Source organism: Zeus faber (assembly GCF_960531495.2).
Source record: "Zeus faber genome assembly, chromosome: 6".
NCBI classification, from domain to species: Eukaryota; Metazoa; Chordata; class Actinopteri; order Zeiformes; family Zeidae; genus Zeus; species Zeus faber.
The window spans coordinates 13,828,308-13,852,901 of NC_137201.1; the positions used below are offsets into that span (position 1 = coordinate 13,828,308).

General features: G+C 47.9%; 1 protein-coding gene across 3 annotated transcripts in view; it reads right to left on the reverse strand.

The window, feature by feature from the left end:
- The window catches only part of abtb2b (ankyrin repeat and BTB (POZ) domain containing 2b), a 51,152-nt gene that overhangs the window by 20,529 nt on the left and 6,029 nt on the right, over positions 1-24,594 (reverse strand). For 2 of the 3 annotated variants that reach the window (XM_080001908.1, XM_080001907.1), the window contains exon 3: positions 421-570. In XM_080001908.1, the coding sequence (XP_079858034.1) occupies positions 421-570 (150 nt within the window). Of the gene's footprint in view, positions 1-420; positions 571-11,127; positions 11,252-24,594 lie in introns of those variants that run through there. The other variant, XM_080001909.1, reaches the window with a different exon arrangement.

The window sequence follows — 24,594 nt, forward strand, 5'->3', positions numbered from 1 at the left end:
TATCACCGCTCAATGCTTCCCACGTGATGTCTGCAGTAATAGAGATTTTGGCAAGAGAGGAAGACACAATCTGCTTACTGTCTTCTGGAGATGGTGGAGATGGGAGGAGAGGCGGGTTGAACAAACATCGGGAGTGTGAATTGGTTTTGAAATAACGACTCATCTGTTTTGTTTTGCCTTTCTCAATGAAGGGTCATTCTTACTTTTGTTGAGAGTTGTTCTCCTTTTTGTCCGTTTTAGCCCATTTGCTAGTCAGCACACACATTCTTAACTCGCCCCCGACCATTTTCCTGTACACTACGTTCGTATTTGTTGAAGCAACGGCTCGGCAATTAGCTTCACCGTTAAGAGATTAAGATTAAGAATTGATTTGGTCTGCGGATGGGAAATGTTGACATAAATGAAGCCGTGTCCACTCACTGAGTTCGGAGATGCTTCCGACGCAGGTGGCCAGCAGCGACTGCTCCAGGGTCCTCAGCTCCAGCTGAGCATAGGCATCCTCCCTGCTCTCCACCGTGGTCTGCTGGCCCTCCGTGTAGGGGCTGAAGTGGGCTGGGAGAGACAGAACGCCTGGTGGAGGGGAGGGGGAAGAAGACATGGAGAATTGGTCACTGAGGTGACTGTGTGTAAATGCATCAAACATCAAAAGAACCTCTCATCCCAAGCCTCCATCGGAAGCTCCGCTGCGTTCCCGGTCTCGTGCACACACTGTGTCTGTTCTTGGACCCGCGTGTGAGATGAGGGCCCCACGAAACAAAAGGAAAAAGGCAAATAAATACGCAGAAACCAGAGACCTTTCCCCTCAACACATCCAGGAAAATAAATAAAGCACACTGCAATATCAGGCTAATATATACAAGACACATGCACATAGCAATGTTAAAACTTGAAAAAAAACAAAAAAAACAAAAAACTTCTGGTAGCTAAAAAAAATATATACATATAATTTGGGATAATAATTTAAAAAGTGTAAATATATTATATTTACAGATATGTAAAAAAATGTATTACAATAATATATAATTAAAATATATTATATTCATGTGTATATATATATATATATATATATATATATATATATAAAATACAAAGAAAGATTAACCTCATTAAGGACTCATTTTTACTGGAGGCCCGCTGAAAAAAGGACAGAATGGGTGAAGTGACTTCAACGAAACTATTATTTTTCGAGTCTTTGCGGCACAACATATTCCAGTCTCCTCGGGAAGCGGCATCGGCAGGTGGGACAGTCAGTGAGGTCCGAGTTTGGTATGTGGATAATAGGGCGTCGACACTCAGTGTTGAGACAGCACTGAGCGGGGGGGGGGGGGGGGGGGTCAAAGACCACCACCGGATGAAACCCTGACTCCACAAGCCGCCTTATATGGCCTTTATTTACATGCGCTACGACAGGAGGAAAGGAACTGGCAAGCCGGGTTGGATCTCTAAAAAACAAAAAAGGTGAAACTGTCATTCTTCCCCACTATCTGTCGACTGTGGACGACGTAGAAGAAAAAACAACTTAAAGGGCAGCCGTCACATCTAGTGTCATTCTATAACCTCGGCCCGTGTAATCAAGCCGACAAATGATGACACCTTACGTAACCCCCATAAAACTAGGTTCATTTTTCTGTTCTATGCGGCGCTCGGTTGTCAGAGTAATTGTGGACAAGGTGATAACTTTTTACGTAACCATGAAGTGTCAGCGCGGGCATTGGTGGCGGCGACAGAAAGAAACGCCGCGCAAGGCGGCTGCGGCGCTCGCAGATCCATTCGCCCCTGTTCCGCGTCGTGCTTGGGCGTCGTCTCCTGGAGACGACGGGGCTTAAGAGTGTTCCTGCTTGTTGTGTTTCTATCCCAAAAAAGTTGGCCAGCAGCTGACCTTTACTTTGGCACGCGGAGCGGCGATGAGTAACCGGCCAAACCAGAGGACATAATGACAGAAAATGGACGAGAGAAATGCGACAGGAAAGAGGGTCGGTAGCAGTTTGTAAGGTGGGTGCCAAACCTCATTTCTCTTGTCGTCCGCCCATTTTCTTCTCCTCTATTTTTAAAAGGAATATGACATTTCCCCATAGAGCTCCCGCTCATTCGAACATAGCGAGGCTCGCAGCAAGAACGCTGACAGGACAACTGCCGACATGTGTACAGTATATAAAACCAGCAAACATAAATAACCTGACTCCACTTTAAGGAGGGAAAAAAAAAAAGGTTCTGCGAATTGGGTTTTTCTGCTTTTTCCAAAGGAAGAGTAAGCCACGCCTGCATCATCAACATATCCACTGTTTATCCAACGCTCCATAAATTCACTGAGAAAGGAATGCCGCTGCTGGAGCAGCACCTTTCATTAACATTTACAGCATGTTTTTTTTTTTTCTTAAATCTTATTACGATACGCGCTTGTTCCTATGACGCTGAGCACGGAGAAGGAAAGCATCTGCTCACTGGAAAGCAGAACCTTAAACAGGGGAAAAGGGATGGAAGCCCAGATCCCATTGACAGAATCGACGCCACGTTTAGTACGCCGCAGCGAGGCTCCCTGAGGGAGTCCGCTCCCACACTACATCTTTCCTCCACAAGTCTCTCTCATTCCTTCTCTCTGTAGCATCCGACTTGTGTAATATAGTGTAATGTAGGGACTCAATTCAAAACACAGTGGGAACGGCTGCAGGTACCACACCATACAATAACACACACATACATTTGACAACAAATAGTAAACAAGCAAAAACTACTGACACACTATATATATATATATATACCAATGGTCGACCGATTAATCGGGCCGATATCTGCACATTTTTGACATAATGGCCACTGGCCAATGCCTGCGCTCACAAGGCCGATAAACAAAAAATGTCTGCAGACTAGTGTCACAAATATTTTGACACTAATATTTTCCTGTACAAATACTTTGACACTAAAATTTTCCTATACACACGGCTTCTAAATATTTGAAAGGGTTTCAATACTCATTTTCCGTACTATGGATATACCGGTAGCAGCTGCTTCCTCGCTCTCTCTTCTCTCCCACAGAGGGTCACACACACTGCGGTGCCCACATAGCCCTGTCTCCTCTCACTCACTGTCTTCACTAGTCTCATTCACTTCGGCTCGTTATGGTGTTAGCTCATTAAAGACGGCAAGAGCCGAGCCTCCGTGACCGCTTTTGAAAGAAATCAGCAGGAGGGCTGTTTGGAAATACTTTGCATTTGGGACAGAACGTAAAACCTAACCTCGAGATTTGGAGTGGATTTTTCCCCTTTCTCCTCCAGACTGTGCTGCGCCGTGTGTTCCCGTGGCGATTTTCCTGTCATTTTATCTTAGATCTATTTATTTTTGTGTTTTCCAACTTAAACTTTAACATTTTTTTTTAAACACAACTGAGTTAAGGGACTGTCCCGTTCCGTCTCGTTGCAAACGTTACAAACATAGTGTGTCCCGTGCCAAGTCACACCGTCTCTCCGTTGCCATGGGACTTAATTTAGTAAAAACTTGACGACAAATTCTTTCCTTGTAAATAATACACCCTGCACTTCTGTTAAGGGTAGACTGTATTTCCCGAAAAGACTTTAATATGACGGCGTTATTATTATTTTATTTATCGTTTAGAATTATTCATTTTTAGATACATGTTTTTTTGGGGTTTTTTTTTGACAAAGTTTACTTTTTTGATTACCTGTGGACATTTATTTAGTCGCTAAATTTTTTTCAATAAGTGCACTGCAGAAAAAATGCAGACAATAACATTAGTGTTATATAAATGTACCTTTAAGTTCAGCAATTTTATGTCTCATCTGTTATTATTATAACAGATTTTATCAGATGCAAGAGAAAAAAAACATGATATCGGCATTATATTTCGGCCATCGGCCACGCCCTGCTCTCAAAATATCTGTATCGGCCATTGAAAAAACCCATATCAGACGACCACTAATATATACCGTATATAGTTTATATACTGTGTATATACACACACACATATACTGTAAATATACACACACACATACAGTATGGTCATACTGATGTATGTACAGTACTGTACGACAATCATGGAGGCAAAAATTCACTGTGATAATAACGAAAATGTTATTTCAATCTTGAAGGACGAAAGGATAAAAGGGTGACGCTCATGTATCAAACACAAAAATCAATGAATAACATCAATGAATAAAGTCAAATTCAAGCATCTGGTGCGCCAACTGCTTTAGCAGACATGGTCTGGCTTTCTCTGTCTCCATTATTTTCCAAAAGGCCTTGACTTGATGCACAAACCCTTCCCCCAAGGTTTATTGCCTCCGTAACCATGGTAACCCTCCATGAGACAAGATAACGTCACGTGATTGGCCAACCGAGATGGGACCTGATTAGCTCACTCGGAAACATCCTTTTCTGACGCCGAGGGGCCATTTTAACAAGTTATTTTGCATTAGTGGTGGAGAAGGAAGTGCGGAACACCTGATGTGTCAGCGGGTGGAGCCTGCGTCGATTAATACGGTGCCAGTCTATGAATCAGCACGGAATCAGCACATCGATGCTCTTGAGGCCTCCGTGCTGCAGCCATTTGCATGTCTTTAAACGAAGTTTTATTCCCACTCGGCGGCTGGGCGGTATATCTCAATAATATCATCTGGGATTTTGGTTCTCGTGGCACAATACAGTTAAATGTTGTCTTTAAGGCTTTAAAAGTAATGCCATTTTCGGAACTTCATAGTTCTTCTAGCTGTCCTGATTGGTCATAATATCCATATTATTACTGATGGTTTCTTAAACCTTTCATGAGTGTGAATATCTTATGAAAGTCAAGCCCAAAATATCGTCAAATGATCAATATTGAGGTATTTGTAAAAGAATATTGTGATATTTGATTCTGTCAATATTGTCCAGCCCTAATACCCACTAGATTAATAATAATAATAATAATAATGTAAAAATAACCATATCTGCCACCAATGCTATTTACAGTATAGCAAAATAAGCACACTAAGAACTATTTGGGGAGGTGAAGCTCAGCTGGATCACTGCCAGCCCACCCAAAACAGCAATCTCATTGCAACCCCCTCCCTCACCTTTTAAAAGAACCATCCCAAACATTTCTATACTTTACATGGTTTTAAATAGCTCCGGTGACTTGAGTTGAGTGGCAGTCTCCGGAAATGCTAATCTAGTCCACCTACCCCCCAAAAAATAAAATAAACTAAACAGTCTTTTTCAGCTGCTTCTGCCTCCTTCTATCAAAATTTCAGCCAAACATCCCCACACCACCACCACAGCCCTAATGCTTCCCACAGTCCCACCCTGCGCTGGCCTCACCGCTCAACCCCAGCCTGCGTCATCTGGGCCCTTTCTCCACCTCTACCACCACCAATACCAGCCCAAACAGCAGCTGCAGCCCCACCACGGCTTCTTCATCATTATCGTCTTCGTCATCGTCATCGTCATCATCATCATTATCATCATCATCATCATCACCACCACCCCCACCATCAGGGGTGCTCGGGGAGGCACCGGACTGGGGAATGTGTCATGCGGAGTGGAGGGATAGAAAAACTGAGGAGGGAAGCAGGAAGCTCGGGAGGAGTGGAAGACCAGGAATATCCGAGACCAGGAATCGGAGTGTGCAGCGAGGACGAGCGCGGCACAAGGGATTCATTCTGCCGCGGTCGCTACGGTTCCATGGGCTGAGGTTGACCGTGCGAGCGTCAATGTGGGGACCCCGGCAACAAATCACAGCTGAACCCCACCACGGAGCCGAGCGGCGGTGCCTGCAAACCCCCCACTAGAGCTTCCCTCAGACGTATTACGGCTCCTCCCAAACCCCCGCAGACCATTCACCCCGCAGTAAATCACCTTGAACTGTGTACATGACGCACACGCATACTGAGTGTATTTGACACTTGCGTTGGCGTGCAAGCTTCCAATCAAAAACATTACATCAGAAAAAAGTAAAGCAAGTAATTAGTTTGTGTGAAAAAAAAAATACCCCAAACATGAAGGCGACGTCTGTATACTTTGAGCGCGTCTTACGTCTTTGTATGTCGGTGTATTCTTTCCTCGTGCTGTGGCTGTCATCTCTCTTCCCACAGTCTCTTCCCACAGCCAGCAGACACACACAACAAGAAGTACATTCCTTGGACCTAATTGGTCTGTGTGTGTTACTTTGTTTTGTCTACTGGGACGAGAGTGTGTGTGAAAGACATAATCACGTTTGTTCCTGCCGCTGTCAAAATGCTATTGGCATGCTGGTACCCAGACACACACACACACACACACACACACACACACACACACACACACACACACACACACACACACACACACACACACACACACACACACACACACACACACACACACACACACACACACCTGCCTAGCCTCCTTTAACAGCTTCTTCATTCATTATAGGGTTGAGGAATCGGACAGCTGGAGGAAGGGGGCTTCAAAGCCACTTCCCCTGGCCAGAAAAGAGCTCTGATTCTGGGCCAGCAGGGCCGGCCTGTCCCATCCCATCCCTGGATGGAGGCGGGAGGTTGGGGCGGTTTTACAATAGCAGTGTTGTGCTCAACAAGGTAGTAGAAGGGTGTGTATTACCCCCCCCCCAACCCCATCCCCTTTTGATCCGATTCTCTATTTAACGAACACATGATGTGCTTTACCCTAGCAATGCCCCCCCTACACACACACACACACACACATTCCTGTTTCATTTCATGACAATGGAATCCAAGGGCCAGATGTGATCTTTCACTCAAAGCCATGGCCTCATGTTATCAACCCTTTAAAGCTCCAAAACACCTGTTTCTCACCCACTCAACAAAGCTGCGCGCACACACACACACACACACACACACACACACACACACACACACACACACACACACACACACACACACACACACACACACACACACACACACACACACACGTACAGTATACAGATATACAATCAAGCATGCATAAATGAATTCATACATACTGTAGTAGCATACATACCTAGTAACATACACATGGACTCACTTCTCTTTGTAATTTGTGACTATGTAGATGTATTTATTTCTAATCAAAGGACTATCAAAAAGCAGTAACAGTGTGTGTGAGTGTGTGCATGGCTGTGCAACTGTGTGCGGCGCGAGGAGTTGGTTAAAAATATCCATGTGCTCGCCTGCTTCTAAAGAGACTTTGAGGGGGACAGAGGGGCATTTAGAAAGCCAAAGTGGTCCATTAGCAGCTAAAAATAATTTCTCGTTTGACATGTTCGCATGCAAGTGTGTTCTTAATTCATTAGAGACAGAGGAGCATTCATAATGTCCGAGCCGGTGACAGCCATGTTTCAGTCCACGCTGTTTTGGGACTGAATCAACATGTATTTCATTTGAGATTGGAGAACATGGACTGAAAACATGATGAGGCGACCTTCCTCTCTCTTTCACAAACACAAACAAACACACACACACACACACACACACACACACACACACACACACACACACACACACACACACACACACACACACACACACACACACACACACACACACACACACACACACACACACACACGAGAACGCCTGTTTGAGCCTGATAAATCACAGGAGGTGATGGACGAGTAAAGGGGGGTCCGGCCAACGTCCTCTGACACCCCTGCCGCCCTCCTTGCTGCGTGGGGGTCAGGGGTCAGAGCTCAACCTCAGTTTGGACCTAAAGAGGAAGTAACCTTATCTCCAGTGTGACGGAAGCTTCCCTGAGCCGATGGGCCAGAACACCCACACACGTCGTTAATCACGGAAGAGACAAACGCTCAGAATGGGCAGGCAGAGAAAATCCCCCTCCACTCGAGGCCCATGAATCATAAGCAGAGATTCAAAATCTGTGGGCAAAGGGTACCAGACACCATTTGCATCACGGCATTTAATAACTTTTTATTGTCTTCGAGGGGTAACGTTACTTGTTGCTCAGTCTGCTACCACGCAATAGTGGTTAAGTTAAATTCCTGAATCAAAGAAATGGACAATCATCTCTTGAATTGATGCTCTCTGAAAGATGTTATCCATTTATTTGGGTTGGGTTCGGGTTCGGCCGCTACCAAACTATAATAATTTTCCAGACGCACATAGAAATAGAGGCAGAAATAGGGATGATGACTGAAAGACCTGAGGAGGTCTGGCTTTGTTTTTTTTTTTTTTTTTTTCCTCCAACCCAGAGACCTATCACCGTAAGCTGCTCTGCGCGACCAGCCCTAATCCTAAACATGACTTCAGCTTTCACACAATCCCACCCCGATTTGCTCCTACCCTCTCTCTCTCTCTCTCTCTCTCTTTTTATACTTCAAATTCCAGGCCAACTGCGGTGCCTGCGGCTTTCCAGTCTCCCTCAGCGTTCCACGCCGCCATATGTGACGCCGCTTCACGTTACATAGAAGCCGGGGATAAGTGACAGTGCAGCTTCGCCATTGGAGGAGGGCGTTTTACAAGATTCTCTGGCTCGTCGTACAGTAAGAGGGGACTGGCGACACACTACTTTGGTTTTCCCCTAATGAGTTAGCTGGAGGAGTATCACACACACACACACACACACACACACACACACACACACACACACACACACACATGCCAGAAAGCATACGTACATAAACATCCCAACCTCAAACCGCCCATATAGCCCCGTCATCATTGAATAAGCTTTTATTATTGGAATGATGTCATCGTCCAAAACACGGCCAGGAAGCGAGGTGCTAGCTGACGGATGAAAACACTGGCGCAATTTTGCGTGGGCGGGCGTTAATCAAGCTTCAACCCGAGAGAAGGTCAAACCGCTTACGTCCAAGTTCCGTTTCCGGGACGATTCCAGTTTGTGTGACCCTTGAGAGTCGACTGGGAGTCGGCAGCCGCCGTGACTTTGCTTTGACCATCGTAAAGACCAGAGCTTATTGGTTGGGAGGCGTTGTGAGGCTGGTACTTTTATTTGCCCCTTTAGAAAATAGGTGGTTAATCTCTCTTTTAAAGAACAAGCTGCCCTCTATACCGCTCCTTAACAAGGGAAACTATGGTCAATGGGCTGTGTGTTTGTGTGTGTATGTGTGTGCATGTGTATGTGTATATGTGTGTGTCTGTGTGTGTGTGTGTGTGTGTCTGAGGGTGTATGAGTGTGTGTGTGTGTGTGTGTGTGTGCCCATATGTGTGCGTGTGTGTGGGTGTGTGTGTGTGTCGGGCTAATTGCTCCCATTCAATCTGTGTGATCAGCTCACGCTCTCTCAGCTGGAGTGTATAGAGGCCGAACACAGAGAGCCTCAGTTACAACTGCAAGACAACACATTCATTGAGTGACTTCCACACACACACACACACACACACACACACACACACACACACACACACACACACACACACACACACACACACACACACACACACACACACACACACACACACACACACACACACTTTCCACTTGCCCAACCCTTGTCCTCGCCGTCTCTTGAAAATTAAGTCGACGTCTACAAAGTCGTCCAAGCTCCTTCCTCCCTCATTCAGTGTCCACACATATATCCATCCCTGCTCTCGTGTCACTACCCACCCCCACCCCCCCAGCCACGAAATTAAACGGCGTTTAAACACTAACTCAATGGTTCGCCGACCAACGGGCGGTTGCTTTTCCTGGTGGTGGTGTGGATGGGGGTGGCGGGGGTGGCGGGGGGCGGGGGGTGTCAGCGGGAAGCAGGCGCTCTGAATGAGGGGCTTTATTGCTCTGCTGGCTACGGGAGTCAGAGCAGTCCCCCCCCCCCCCCCGATCGAAAACCCTCTCTCACCTCTCCCTCACTCCAAGAGCCATTCCTACAAATCCTCCTGACAAGATTCTGGCACGTGCTGTCTTCTCATGCATTGCCATGACGGTGTGTGTTCAGAGAGAGAGGGAGAGAGAGGCATTGGCGGTGGTATTTTCAAGCGAGGAGAAGGGGCATACAAACTCTGAACACAGGGCAACGTCAAAACTTCCAGCCCAGAACCTGTGACTGTGTTTAGTTTATGTGTGTGTGTGTGGTTATGTACGTGTGTGTGTGTGTGTGAGTGTTTGCGTGTCTGTTTACGAGTAAAAGCCACTGTTCATTATCACCCTATCCCCCTAACTGAAGTACTCAAGTACCATTCAAGCTCTGGCTTGTCTCTCTCTCTCTCTCTGTCTCTCTCTCCCTCTCTCTGACATATGTGTTCCCTAACCCGCCCGTCGGAGAGGGCGCACCGCAGATGTCGCAGGTACCGTCATCTTCCCAGCAACTCCGGGACAGAAGCTGAACACAGAGCTGCCTACCCTTTGCACGGCGCCGTTTGTCGCCCGGGAGGTTCTCACGGTCCCGGCGAGGACTTGGGGGGGGGGGGGGGGGTTGACATTTTCAAAGAGCTGCGTCCAGATCTCCGCTCCACCCGCTTATAAACCTAAAGCAGATTTCTGCTCATTAACATTCCAAAAGTGAAATTGTGTCGCAGGGTTGAGTCAATATGGCAAAAAAAAAAGAAAGAAAAAAAGAGCAGAACAGAACAGAACAGAGGGGAACTATGATTAGGGCTGTTGGTTCTCAACTTTTCTTCTGCTTCCTCTCTCAAAGAGAGACTGTTTTAGGGTGGACTGGAAATTCACTTTCTGGCAGCAACTTGTGTGTGCGTGTGCGTGTGTTACAGAGAATATATTAAATAGGCATATAATTACGAGAGCTCCGGAGCACTTTAGCTATGGCTGCCTCAGCGCTGCAGAGCAGTCAATTTGGTTAACAAGCGGAGGAGGTATAGTTTTGAGAGATTAGCCACCCCAAAAAAAGCACTTTTAAGAGTTTCCGGCCATATCAGTCTCTCTCTCTCCCTCTCCCTCTCTCCCTCTCTCTCTCTCTCTCTCTAAGGGAGCTGTCCTTATAGTGAACAGCTGTTGAAGAAACCAACAGATCCCTGCGCACCTAGTTATCTCTGAAGAAGGGTGTGTGTACTCTTGCTGCCTATTTCCCAGCTGTCTCCCGGCTGGTTTTTGGTGTTTTTTTGGTTCCTTCGTGATCAAGTTGCTGCTGCTGTGACATGACTTACTGAAAAGAAAGGAAACTTAAAAGTAAAAAAAAAAAAAAAAAGGTCTCTCTCTCTCTCTCACCCCCATCATCAGACCATCCATCCATCCATCCACTCCACCCTTCCACTGCCCTGTGCATAGGCAGAAAACAGATGGAGAGAATGAGTAGGCACTATTTCCCCTTCTCGCTTCACAGCTCAGCAGAGTTTAACAACGGTGAGCGGTCAGCACGGCACGGGGGGCTTTGTTCCAAAGGCCCTGGTCGCTTCTCTTTGTCGGGGGCCCGTCCGTAAATCTACAGCTGTTGAGGGTCGTCGGTGCTATTGTTGACCACAAACCACACCGTCAACCTGATAGACAAAGGAGAGGTGAGACAGGGGTCCTGGGGGGAGGAGGGGAGGGGAGGGGGGCATATTTGGTTGGTTACATTGAGCGATGAGAGTGGTCATGGCGGCTCGTCCAATAAACGATCAGGCTGGAAATCATTGTCAGGGATGGGCACATGTGTCAAGAGTGCCATGCTGGAGCGACATAAATCCCGGGCAGACCACCCAGCCTTGGACACATTTGGAGTTTTGATTTATATGCCCACACACGCACGTACACACACATACACACAAATCACAAACCCGTATTAACATAATAGCAAGATGCTAATATGACACGACAAAAGTGACAGATAGCTGCTATAATGGGTGTGTGCGTGTGTGTGTGTGTGTTTTGTGGTTTAAACGGAATACCCACCAGCATTAATAGGACATAGGGATCGTGAGGACACCATAAACTGTCTCCAATTACTCAGAATTTTCGTTTTTGTGTGTGTGTGTGTGTGTGTGTGTGTGTGTGTGTGTGTGTGTGTGTGTGTGTGTGTGTGTGTGTGTGTGTGTGTGTGTGTGTGCGCGCGTCTATTCGTCTTCTGTCAAGATGACAGGGGTGTGTTAGGGAGCTGTAGGGCGTGCCGGGGTGTCCCAGCTTTTCGGCACAAAGCAGTAAACTATCTGTAACCAGGCCTGACCCCCTTATTCAGCTGGCTGGATGACCCCCGTCGCACCCATTGGGGTTTACAACTCGCCCTATTCTTGCACACACACACCACTTCTGGTACCCGTGATGGAGAGGGAGTGTCCGTTCCTAAATGGAAGCCACTAAAAAAGGCAGAGCCTCCCATTTTTGGTGATGTCACCTCTTGACCCCGTACTTTTCACACCGACAGAACACACTCACGGACACACAGACATGCCGGCCCCCTCCTCGCGTCGCTCTGACAACAAAATGCCCCATGCGGTGATGAGCGCAAGAGGACACTAAAGACAGACAAAAGACCATTGTGTTTCTGTTGATGACAGACAAACACATGCCGATGAAGATCTACGTTCCAGACAAGGGTTAGTGATCCACCTGCTGGCTCTTCGTGGAGGCGTTCTGGCGATGAAAAAAAAAAAAAAAAAAAAAAAAAAAATCTCATCCGTCCGTCCACATTCTAGTTCTGACTGCGTCTGGCTCGGAGTTCAGATGCCGGAAAGAGGAGGCTCAGAGGACAACGGGAGGGACAAACGAGGCGCGGACGTGAAGAAATGTAACAAAGGAGAAGGCAGACTGTGTGCATGTGTTGCAGGACCCCGGATAATTGTTATGATGGAGACAGGGGTTGCTGTGGCTGCATACTACTATGGTAGACAACACCGCCTGACTATGTGGATGATCTGTGACCGGGTCCGCCTTTCTAACATAAACCCCAAACATCCTGTAAGCCTCAGTGTGTCCGCTACGCCCCTCGTGTGAGGTCATGGACAGCGAGAGAGCGGCACCTGTGTCTGACAGCTTATTCTTTCCACCAAGACACAAAAACAACATGGTTCTTACCCCAATGTAAACGAAGTATTACGACCCACATACTCACACACCCTTACACACAAACACACACACACGCACCGTGACGAGTGTGTGCATCTCAGCAGGGGGCACCTGCTCACACATTCCACAGCCCGAGCGCGGCAGCAGCACAAATAAAGCAGTGTCCACGTGTGTGTGTGCGCGCGCGTGTGTGTTTGTGTGTCTCTGTGTGCGTATGTGTGTGTGTGTATGTGTGCGTGTGTGTGTTAGTGTGCGCGCGATGCAGCTCATGAGTCTTCATGTTCCTGTGTCTCTGCAGTCCATTAAACCTCCTCTACTAAGCAGCAGACGGAAAAAGAGAGATGGGGATCAAGAGGAGAGGAGGGATTTACCTCGAGAGAGTTGTTTTTTTTTCTTACTTCTGTTCTCCACTTAATCTCTCCATCCCTCTCTGCTTCCCTAACTATAAAACCAGAACACTCAAAGCAAACAATCCACTCTAGGACAGCACAGGCCGGGTACGAGTCCATTTGCCTTTTAACTGCTTCGGATGCAGGCACATTTATTTAGGAGATGAGTACCGGGTTGCGCGTCCGGCCGCATACATGTGCATGGACAAGCACGTGCACAAATACTGTACGTGTCTGTGTGTGTGTGTGTGTGTGTGTGTGTGTGTGTGTGTGTGTGTGTGTGTGTTGTGTGTTGTGTGTTGTGTGTTGTGTGTTAATGCACTTCTTCATGAGCACGAGTGAAGACCGGGTCAATCCACTTCTACTGGCGTTCTCACAATGCTTCCCAAAGCCACAATGACTAAATAATAGTTTCAAACACACACGCACACACACACACACACACAAACACACACACACACACACGCACCAAGACTGGCCACTTTCCACATGAGCCAAGACTGGTCGTATATCCAACAACTACGCCCTTTACAGGATTAATCCAATGTTAGTTGGCAGAGAAAGCGATCAATAAATAATTCCGAACAACACACACACACACACACACACACACACACACACACACACACACCTACCCACAGTTTTTCCGCAAACTTCACAAAACGTGGAGATTCCCCAGGAGCACCACCGAGTGATGGAGTACCACCACCGACCATCAGACGCATCGAGTAGCACGCTGCGAGCAAACTGGCGTGAGATGTGTGAGAACACCGAGAGAAAAAAACTTTCCAGATTGGTCGGAGCCATTGAGGAGTGCAGGGCTCTCACCACAGGCACAGTGTTGTTGGTAAATGATGACGAGCAAGAGGTGCTAGCCACATCCTGACCACACACACACACACACACACACACACACACACACACACACACACACACACACACAGTCAAACACACACACAGTCAAACACACACACACACACACACACACACACACACAGTGGAGACCAGGGGTTTGTGTGTGTGTGTGGGCTGGGGGGGGGGGGATTGCTATTCTTACACTTACAGAGACACAGGCGGACACGGCTCCTGTGCAAACAGCAGGCTGTGAGTGACAAATCTGTTTTCATTCTTCCATTCCCAGAATACGTGTCTCTCTTTGTCATACTCGTTCTTCATCGTTATTACTATTTCTTTCATTTCTGAATACTGCCCCACCCCTCCCAGGAAACCCCACAGCCACTGGCTAGACACGACTTGTGGGATGCCGCTTTTAACTGTGCGCGAGTGTTATGGATTGGGGTTTGGACTGCTGAACTCAACGTGCTCACACACACACACACACACACACACACACACACACACACACACACACACACACACACACACACACACACACACACACACACACACACACACTAACTCCCATTGGGTCTACATGGCATCGGACGGTGCTGGGGAAACTGCATGGTGATAATGACTTACGTTTTACCTCGTACCACTTGAGAGAGGGAGAAAATAGAAAATAAATAATGAAACGACTCTGTGTGGAAATAAGTGATGGTCCACGGGGGAGAGGGGGGCGGGGATGAGGAAGATAACCAGAGAAAAGAGGGAAAAGAAACCTTTCTCTCTGGAGTGCTCTCTTAAGGGAAGGCCCAGAAACAATCCCCCGTACGATCACTTCTAGCCCAAAATGACTGTAAAAAAACATTTCAGTCTCCTGGCCTGTGTGTGTGTGTGTGTGTGTGTGTGTGTGTGTGTGTGCGCGCGCGCGTGCGTGCGTGCGTGCATGCGTGTTTATAATGATGCCTTTCCCAGTTGTCTTTGGAGTTTGCTGTCAGAGCTAGAGGATTGGGCCTGGGAGGTTTTCCTCCTGTCAGTTCTGCACCAGAGGAGAAGCAGCAGCGTGCACAGCACAGGAGTGGGAGGAACGGGAGGGAGGAAGGGGAAGGGAAGAGGGGCAAAAGGACAAAAAAGATGGACGGAGGTGAAGCTGAGGTGAAGTGGGAAAAAAACGTTGCTCCAATCGGATTTTCAGAAACCAACAAGCAGACACCCACGCAAAGCACAGAAAGAGAGAGAGAGAGAGAGAGAGAGAGATAGAGGAAGAGAGAGAGAGAGAAAGAGAGAGCAGGATCACACAAGCCAGAGCTTGAATGGTACTTGACCTCATTGTGCTCGCCCGCTAACTGCTGACCTCACCGCTCTCCGACGAGGAGAACCGTGCGGTCGCCAGATAATTACGGCCTTCAGACCAGAGCAGCACGAGCCAGGGGCCGTCCAGCAGGTTGCTCGCCCTCTGCCTCTCACTTCATTTTTATTCAATTAAAGCGTCGCCCTCATTGGTGCGTGTGCGTGTGTATTTGATTATAACCGTTCTCAAGCCATTTCCAACTGTGGCTTCATATGAGAATAACAGATAGAGTAATGTGGAAAAGTATAAATGAAAATAAAAGCTCCAGGAGAGTGTCTTTTTCTACTATTTATTTATCTCATTAGATTTGAAGACTTAAAATTTGAAGTTAAAACAACGCTATGTAACTTCTGTGTGCACTTTTACACCACTGTCGTAATACTCGGTCCGGCGTCCGAAAATGATTTCTTTTACCGGACAAATTTGAAGCTTATCGGTCACTGAGGCGGACCGAGGGGCGTGGTCAAGCCGTGGCTGCGGACAGCAAACCTTTCCGCCGCCAAGCTGCCTCGAGTCGGACCAATCAGCGCCGCGACTCGAGGCGGGGAGCTTTCTCGCCATTCCTCCTGAGCCTGAAATCACAACTCCCACAGTTGTGTTTCAATAGCAGTCGGTGTTACAAATGCAAATATAATTTACACCCAGGTTACAGCCGAGCTGGCACGGACATCGGCGCCTCAGCGAGAACTCAGTCCACCGCTCCCGGGGAGCTTCTCTCGCCGCGACTAAGGGGGAGCCGTGCGGAGAGAGGCCGTGGGGAGTGAGGCCGTGGGGAGAGAGGCCGTGGGGGTCGGCCCCCTGCTTCCGGTGAAGGTACCAGATGTGCTCGGCCTGGCAAATCGGGTGAAACAAGCCCTGTGGTGCAATGAAAGTGAGGGCCGGTGTGCTCCGGCTGAGGTGCGGGGGCCGGGCGTTATAGCATTATTAGCGGACATTTTGACCGGAAAGTTTATAATTTACCTTTTTTTTTTAATAAATTAAAAACTAAAAAATTGTAATCACCGGAGCCAAACATCAAGGAAGTGAGGTAGTGCCGTGAAGCGTCACGCACTTTTCCCGCGGTTTCGTACCCAAACACAGAAGTTACATAGTGCAAGAACTGGCGTTCAGAGGGAAGGTGGGAAAGAAAGAGGAGCCATTCTCCATATTACTGGTCAGTGTACCATCAAAATAATTTTGAAGCTGTTATTTTAAGGTAGAAAAGTTACGTTGCTTTGAATATAAAAAACGAAGACGAAAAAAGAAGCACTTCTAAGGTCACTTTGTGTGTACGTGCATGCATGTATTACTTCAGCCTTTATCTATCAACTTCTCAAGAATGAATGAGAACTTTTCTACGGCAGACACCTCAGCTGGTTAAGCGGTTAAGAGCCCCCCGCACCTTATAAAAGCCCTGATGGATTTCAGTTCAAGTCAGGAGTGACACAGTTTTGGTTTTGAATTGGTTTTGAATAACTTGTTTCGCGGTGTATCGTTTCAGGACGCAAGGAAGATTTCCATTCCCCCCTTTAACGGCCCTCCATCATCCTCCAAAACCTGTGTCTTTCAAACACCAACAACTTCCCTTCGCTCACACCCCCCACACCACCTTTTTCTTTTTCTTTTTCTTTTTTTACTTCTAGCGGTGAAAGGTGCGGCGGGACGGACGAGCCGTAGCGGCGGAGGAGAGGCGAGCGTGGTGAAACCCTCGGGAGGTGTTTTTTTAAATTCCACTCGGGCCACGGCATGAAGAGGGATCTCTCCAGGCTCCCCGGCCGCTTATCTAATCCCGCCGCGTCTCCCCGTCTCCGCCTCGCTCGCAAAACACCGACGGCGACGATCGCGCAAACCCCCTAATGAGGTCAGCGAGCAGCAGATCTCACACCTGCCCCCAGATAAACAGATAAAACCCCCATGCCGAGGGGACGGATAACACCCCGTCCCTCCCTCCCTCCCTCCCTCCTTGTCTGTGCTCATCTCACCCTCATCCCCAGCAGGAGCGATTCTTGATTTTCATTGTTTTTGTCTGCATCTTCCTGTCTCTCGTGTTTGTCTTATCAGTTTAGTCGCTTGGAGCGAGCGGGGACCAAGAGATGCTGAGACGAGCCGGGACGTCTCCTTTATGTGTTTTGACGTGCGCGCGTGCGTGTGCGTGCGTGTGTGTTTGTTCCGTTAACCTCCACACACTCCCCTTTGTTCTCTTGAGAGCTGACACCTCCTTTATATTCCGTCGACACCACCCTGGCAACCACGTGAAAGCATTTTACTGCCCACGGAGTTGAGAAATTGAACCAAAGAGATGTTTCCAAGTTGCCACCGCCACCTTGAGTGCGGGCGCATTCCATTTGTCCGTGGCGGGCAGGGTGGATATCATGGAATTCTTTTTTTCTCCCCCTACTTTCATTTCAAGGCTGAGGCCTTCACTATCGAGACGTTTCCTCCCGAAAAACGCACAATTGAGCGGGGTCTGGAAAAAGCTCATTTTGTCTGCGAGTTTAACGGCAGAAAGGTGTGGTGACCCCTCCAGCTCCACCACTTCCTCCACGTTCACCTCCGTCGGAGCAAATGTTTGGCTGGGACTTACATTATATATTTAACTACTGTCAGCCATCCTTTGAGCCGGTATTTAAAACACCTTTTAAGAGACGCAGCATAAGGCCAGGGCTGTGACACGTGCACACATGCACGCACACGGAGGCTCTACCTAAAAGGAAACATATGGAAAATAATGGGAACACTTGTTCAATAAGGCCAAAATTAGTTACACTTGCGTCTGTCGGGGCCATGCGGGTGGAATAAAAGTCCAAAATCCACATGTTTAACAATCCCTTAAGCGGGGGTCAAGTCAAATTGAGGTTTGATGAACTGATGAATATGTTGGAGTGGGCAACGTTTTTTTTTTTTTTTGGGGGTGGGGGAGGGGGCCTGCATTTCTAACCTCCGCTGGTTGAGAAGGTGGAAGGAGAGCGTTGAAGAGCGAACTGCGCCTTGCTTCAGCCATTCTCTGTTTAACTGCTGTCTGAGCGACTTCCTCTGCAGTCTACACAAACACACACACAGACATACAGACACACACAGACACACACACACACACACACACACACACACCCACCAGCACTGAGTTACTCAAATTACTCAAGTAACTTCGAGAGACTCATAATGCACACATCGATACCCACCGACCACCAAGTTAAAGGCCGAACGCATGCTCACTGTGTCCAAAACGAGCGTCCTAAATAGCACCGTCATTACCATAGAAATCCCCAATTAGCCCCTGTGGCACAAGTCAAAATAGACAAGATTCCATTTCTCTGATGGCACTCGCACAATGACATCGCTTCATCCGTCTGGGATTCCAGCACACTCCATTCCTTTCTCTCCCGCCCCCAGCCCCCCCCACCCCCCCGCCCCCCTGCCCCTGCCCCCTTCTACCTCTCCCTCCACCATCCATCCATCCCTTTCTTGCTCAATAGCCAGATTATCTCGGTGTCGGAGAGGAAACTTGGCACGGGGGACCCGCTAGGCGGACCACATCTCTTCTAGTCTTGGACAGCTCCAGGGACGCCCAGATGGCCGCACAATACACAGAGAGAGAGAGAGAGAGAGAGAGAGAGAGAGAGACAGGGCGTCCGACAGAGTGACGCGGCAGATGCTCCAGTGTATGGGCCCATCCGACCTGCTCCTCGCATCAGGGTCGCAAAAAACATTCCGATGCAAAGTCAAAGTCCCTCCTTTGTCGAAAAGTTTCCCGCACATGCATGTAGTTACACACAGATGTGCCCCATAGGAGTAGTATACTGTAAGCGGACACACACAAATAACTGTGCACATAGACATGCATGTCAGGAGCAGCCTGCCCTAATCATGAGGCCTTGATTGTGGGCAGTCAAGCAGCACGTGTCATATACCCGCCCTCCAGACGAACAGACACAAACACAAACAGACTCTTCAGCGTTTTTCAAAGGCGGCTTGTACACACAGCCATTATGTATAATAGGGAGTCCTCCCAAAGCTGCAGGGGAAATACAGCCAGTCTGTCGGCCTTCAATGAGTCCCCTGGACTTACAGTATGTGCTGTGTACACACACCTACCCTCTTTGAAAGGAAAACTCCGCTATTTTTCAACCTATGCCTTGATTCGAACATTGGGCCGCGCAATGGAGCAATTGCGACCACATACTTCGGCTGAAGCTATTCTCTGAATGAATGGATCAATTTAAAAAGATTCAAATTGCAAGCTCTGACCTCACAGGGCTGGACGAACACGAATAGTTTGGGTCGCCGTTTTTTTTTCCTTCGCATGTCACTTCCTTTCGGTTGACGACTGGGGGCGGTGCTGCTGTTTATTTGGTCTCTGGGTGGGCATTGTGAGCGTGTGGTGGATGTAGGCTGTGTAGGCGACAGGCCCAGGGTGTCCCGTCCCGTGAGACTCTTGTTTGTCTGAGCCCACATGTGTTCGGCATCTGGTCCCGCTCTAAACCGGCCGCTTCCCCTTCGCTAAACCACCAGGGAATTCCAGGAAACCTCACTGTACAGGATTTGCTTGACGGCAAATGTGCCGTGTGCCCCGCTGTGGTACCCCCTAATAACTGTGTCTATCTACACTGACCTTGACCCAACAGGTGATTTTATTTTTATTTTCTTTCCTTGCAGATGTTGTGGGTTAAGTGGATATGGGTGGGTTTAAGACCTGAAATAAGATGTATACGTCAGGCTGTTTGTGGGTTCGTGGGACACATGCAAAAGATGACGGTCAGAGCCCAATCATGTGAATTTAAACTACCACTGCAGATGAAATGATGAGTTAGGAAAATGCCAAAAGGCACATAACGAGGGAACACTCTCAACCTGTAGTGACTTGTAAATAACTTGACGGCCCCACGGCGGCTCGTCCCGCTGCAGATTGCAGCGGACAGGGAGCGCCGCTGTTGTGATGTGGGCTGACAAGTTTCGAGCAAGCCTCTGAAGGCAGATGTTTACGCGTTGTTTATGCCGGGGGATGTGGGCCCGGGAACCAAAAAAAAAAAACACATTCCAATGTCGATGAAGAGCGAGATGAGCCGGTATGGGGAGGAAGGGAGAGGGAGAGAGATGGATAGATCTGACAAAAAATGACATTATCGCTTGCTGTGCCTTCCACGCTGCAAACTCCAACATGCCATGTTAAAACTGAATAAGATGACCAGAGGACACATGGAAAGGGTTACCTCAAAAAACGCCAGCGGCTCATGAATATCTGTCGGACTCTAACAGCAACACTTCAACTGGAACCGAACACAGTTTTGAAGACAAACCGCGAAAAAATATATATAACTTTATTCCACCGATTCACACGTTTTTTTTCAAGTCGCCATTCCTGAAATAATATGAGAAATTAAAAATGTTGGGCGTATGTGGAATCAGGGCCGAGGCAAATAGATTCCTTTGTGAATACGACTGATGTTTGATCCAGTAGGCCGACAGATGTTGAAAGGCGCGGTGGTGCCGTTTCATCTATTCTTGGTTCTATTTACAGAGTATTTGGGATTTGTGCTGTTTTGTGTTAGCCAGTCTACATAAAAAAAAAAAAAAAAAATTAGCCCTTGCCCCGTAATGTTTACGGAAAATGAGGATAGAGTATGCGGGGAAAAACATGAAGGAACACATTTCGAAACTAAATTGACATGTGATTCCGGTGTCCACGCAGCTTCTCCTACATGTGCTGAGGGTTGGTGTTGGTCCCTCAGGCCGAAGAGGATCAGCATCGCCGTCACTAGAGGCCTGTGTTATTTGTCAGTCAGTCTTCATCCAACCCAACGGACACTTAATGTCCGATTTAAACCAACACACACACACACACACACACACACACACACACACACACACACACACACACACACACACACACACACACACACACACACACACACACACACACACACACACACACACACACACACACAAAATCCCTTTTAGAGGCACAGATACAATCAGTGAGGGAGTTCAGAGAATGATGGGAGAGATAGCACTATATCAAAGCAGAGGAATGCGGAAGCATTGTCAAAGGCTGGCATGGCCTACTTAGGACTGGAAGGGGCACGCACGCACGCACGCACGCACACACGCACACACACACACACACACACACACACACAGACACACACACACACACACTCTTAACTGACTTCCTGGGCACACTGTTTTTTTTCATTCTCTCATTCCCGGAAATGTTCCGTATTGGTGTCAAGTGGGGATGGGAGCCGGTGTCGATGTTCCATAAAAGTCGTTCCGGAAATTTCCCCACTCCACAAAACTGAAACACAGTCTCTCACAGTCCAGTCTCTACGGAGACATTTGTTTTTATTCTTATATGTTATTTATTTTCCTTCTAAAATATGCCACTTTTAGAGTTAGGGGTGCGGTGCGGGGACATCGGCACAAGCGCTTGGCTTGCCCGCCGGCTGCACCGGAGCGCGGAGCTGGAGGGAGCGAGCGAACAGGGAGAGGTGGAATGGGTGGAGAACGTTCCTTCTCGGGAGGCAGAGAGCGCAGGACAGGTTGAAAATGATCACACTGATGTAATAACATTGGGTTTAGGGTTATTGCGTCCAGGGACGGGGGCTCTGTCAGCGGAGGGAATGGAGACTGGGAGATCTGGGAGGGGCGAGGAGACTATTCTGTTGCCTCGTCTCGTGTGATATTAGACTCCTCTCGTGCATTACGTAATGTATCCGTAACAGTCATCTATGTGGGAACAGACAGCAAACGGAACTTTTCCATAAAGGAGGCGGGATGTGGGAATGAATACCTACTGCCTTTGTCGGATACTTTTTATCCAGCAATGTTACGGATTCCACGTGGGAAAGGGGCTTAAGTGTTAACCTACTGCTGGTGATGTTGGAGATTTTCTGTGCCGAAAGCTCATTTTTGCACAGCGACCAAAAGTGAATGTGAATAACTTTTATTTTTCACGTCATATTTTTAAATTGAAGGTCTTGAAAGCTGATCTAAAGCCATACTAGGAAGTGGTCAATAGTCATGGAATAGTAACGGACTGCTTTAACACTGGATGTTTGTCCACCGCCGCACTGTTTGCCCTCCCCACCCTCTGTCCACAGACAAATGTAAAAGCAGTTTTGAGTTGGTCTAAATCTTGAGTTGAAGAGAGAGTGAGAACCTGTGCGTGGAGTGAGAGCAGGGACGTGTGTGTAACAGTGAGTCTACAGATGAGTGTGTTTGCCTTTCCAGCGTAGTCAATCGGAGCTTCACCCATGCCGTCGCCACACACTGCAGCTCTGACTCGACCGGACAAAGGGGTCAGTGAGAACACGGCACAGAAAACTCTCTCTTCGCTGACCGTTCCCCAGAAACGCCGTTGAGACATGAAAGAGGTGAGGAAGGAAAAAAACAAAAAACAAAAAAAAACAAACACATCACTTCCCTCCGCTCGGTGACAAACCATCCCAAAGAAGCGCTTTTTCACATTCGCTTTCTACGCAAGTGCGATAACTTGCGTGTGCTCACATGTCCGGCCGCTGCGGTCTGGCACTCCGGACGCAGAGACTCCAGCGAGCAGGAGGATACTCGTGGACTATAACTTCCTCCGTCGCTCCAACCCCCTGATCTCCAACCCTCCATTCGGCCAAGTCGGTGGAAATCCAACAGATTTCGCCAGAGAAAGAACCGCTCGGGGTTATTATATCCAGGCCCCGGTCAGACAAATCTGTTTCCACTCAAACCGCACGCCCTGCGATCGTCCCCACTCTCACACCCATGCAGTCGCTCAATGTTTGATTAAATATTACCGCCCGCCACCAAGACAGTGCTGTAACAGTAACTGCTTGGAGTATTATTGAAGCACTCGTTCAGAAGAGGGGAGATGTGGAAGCATGCCGGCCAAAGCTTATTCGCACTCGAAGCCGTGATGGTGTCGGGTTAGAAGTTTCACTTGGAGAGACAGAATACTACTTCCCTCAGCGAGGTTTGAGTTCATGGGCTAACAAAGATTCTGTCAATTACCCCCCCCAAAAAAGGCTGATCTGCATAGCGATCACGCACATTAAAAGACTTCTCCACCCATGACTGACTCCACCTGACTCATGCTTAAGTCTGGCAGAGCTCTGTTTTCTTTCCGTCTCTGGCGACGCGTCAGCCCACAAGAGAAAACACACGAGCACAGAATGAGTAACTGCAGGTTACGTAAATGCAACCCTAACACTCGATCCTTTCTTGTATCACTTCCTTCTTTTTTTTTTTTTTTGGTGCTAAACCTTGTTTGGCCCAATTTGCACCACAACGTAAGACTTGGAATCCGGGGTTATTTCATCGTTGGCCATATCTGTAGCTTGGTAGATTGGTAGATTCCATGGTCTCTAAAGCTACTACTTATAGCAAGGTAGCCGCAGATAGTGAAGAAAAACAAATATTCCTTGGTAAATAACCATAGCCAAAGCAAAATTGATTTACTAAGGCCAAAAAACTGATTGCACCATACTTAAGATAAGCCCTGAGCCCCTGCTTTTCGTTTGGAATTTGATCCTTGCCATCAATCGCCCCTGATGGAAGAGAGCGAGAATCTGTGAACCGCATAATGTGTATTCAAGAGAATTTGTAATACTTTCCATAAGTGTGCAATCCTCAGCTGTGCACATATTTCTAAGAGTGGCTCCTTATTCAATAGGATTACCACCCCTCACCCCTTAACGACTCCCCTTTGACCTTTGACACCTAACTTTGACTTCACGACCGTTTCTTTCAATCAGCCTTCAGCGCAGGTGCACGAGGCACCGCGTTCTTAGTGCCAGATACGCACTGAGCTAATGGGATGCCCAGAACCTTGGACCTCCTCGGCAAAGCCATAACGACCGTCCAGGAAAATGTGTTAGGTTGCAGGATCCACGTTTTCAGCCCTCGCTCAGCAGTTCCTGCTGTTTCCAGCATTAATTTGCTGGCCTGCAACTCCACATCCAACTGTAGAGTCAGGAGTGGAAATGCATGGGACACAATGGCTATCCACTTTTCCATTTAAGTATCGGAGCCAAAGGTGCTCAATGCCAATTTGAGCCCTCCGTCTCACTCTCCAGGCTGAGTAAAAGTTCAGCCGGCCGTGCTCTCCACACAAGTGATCTGATTGCGAAGGCACGGACGGGGGCC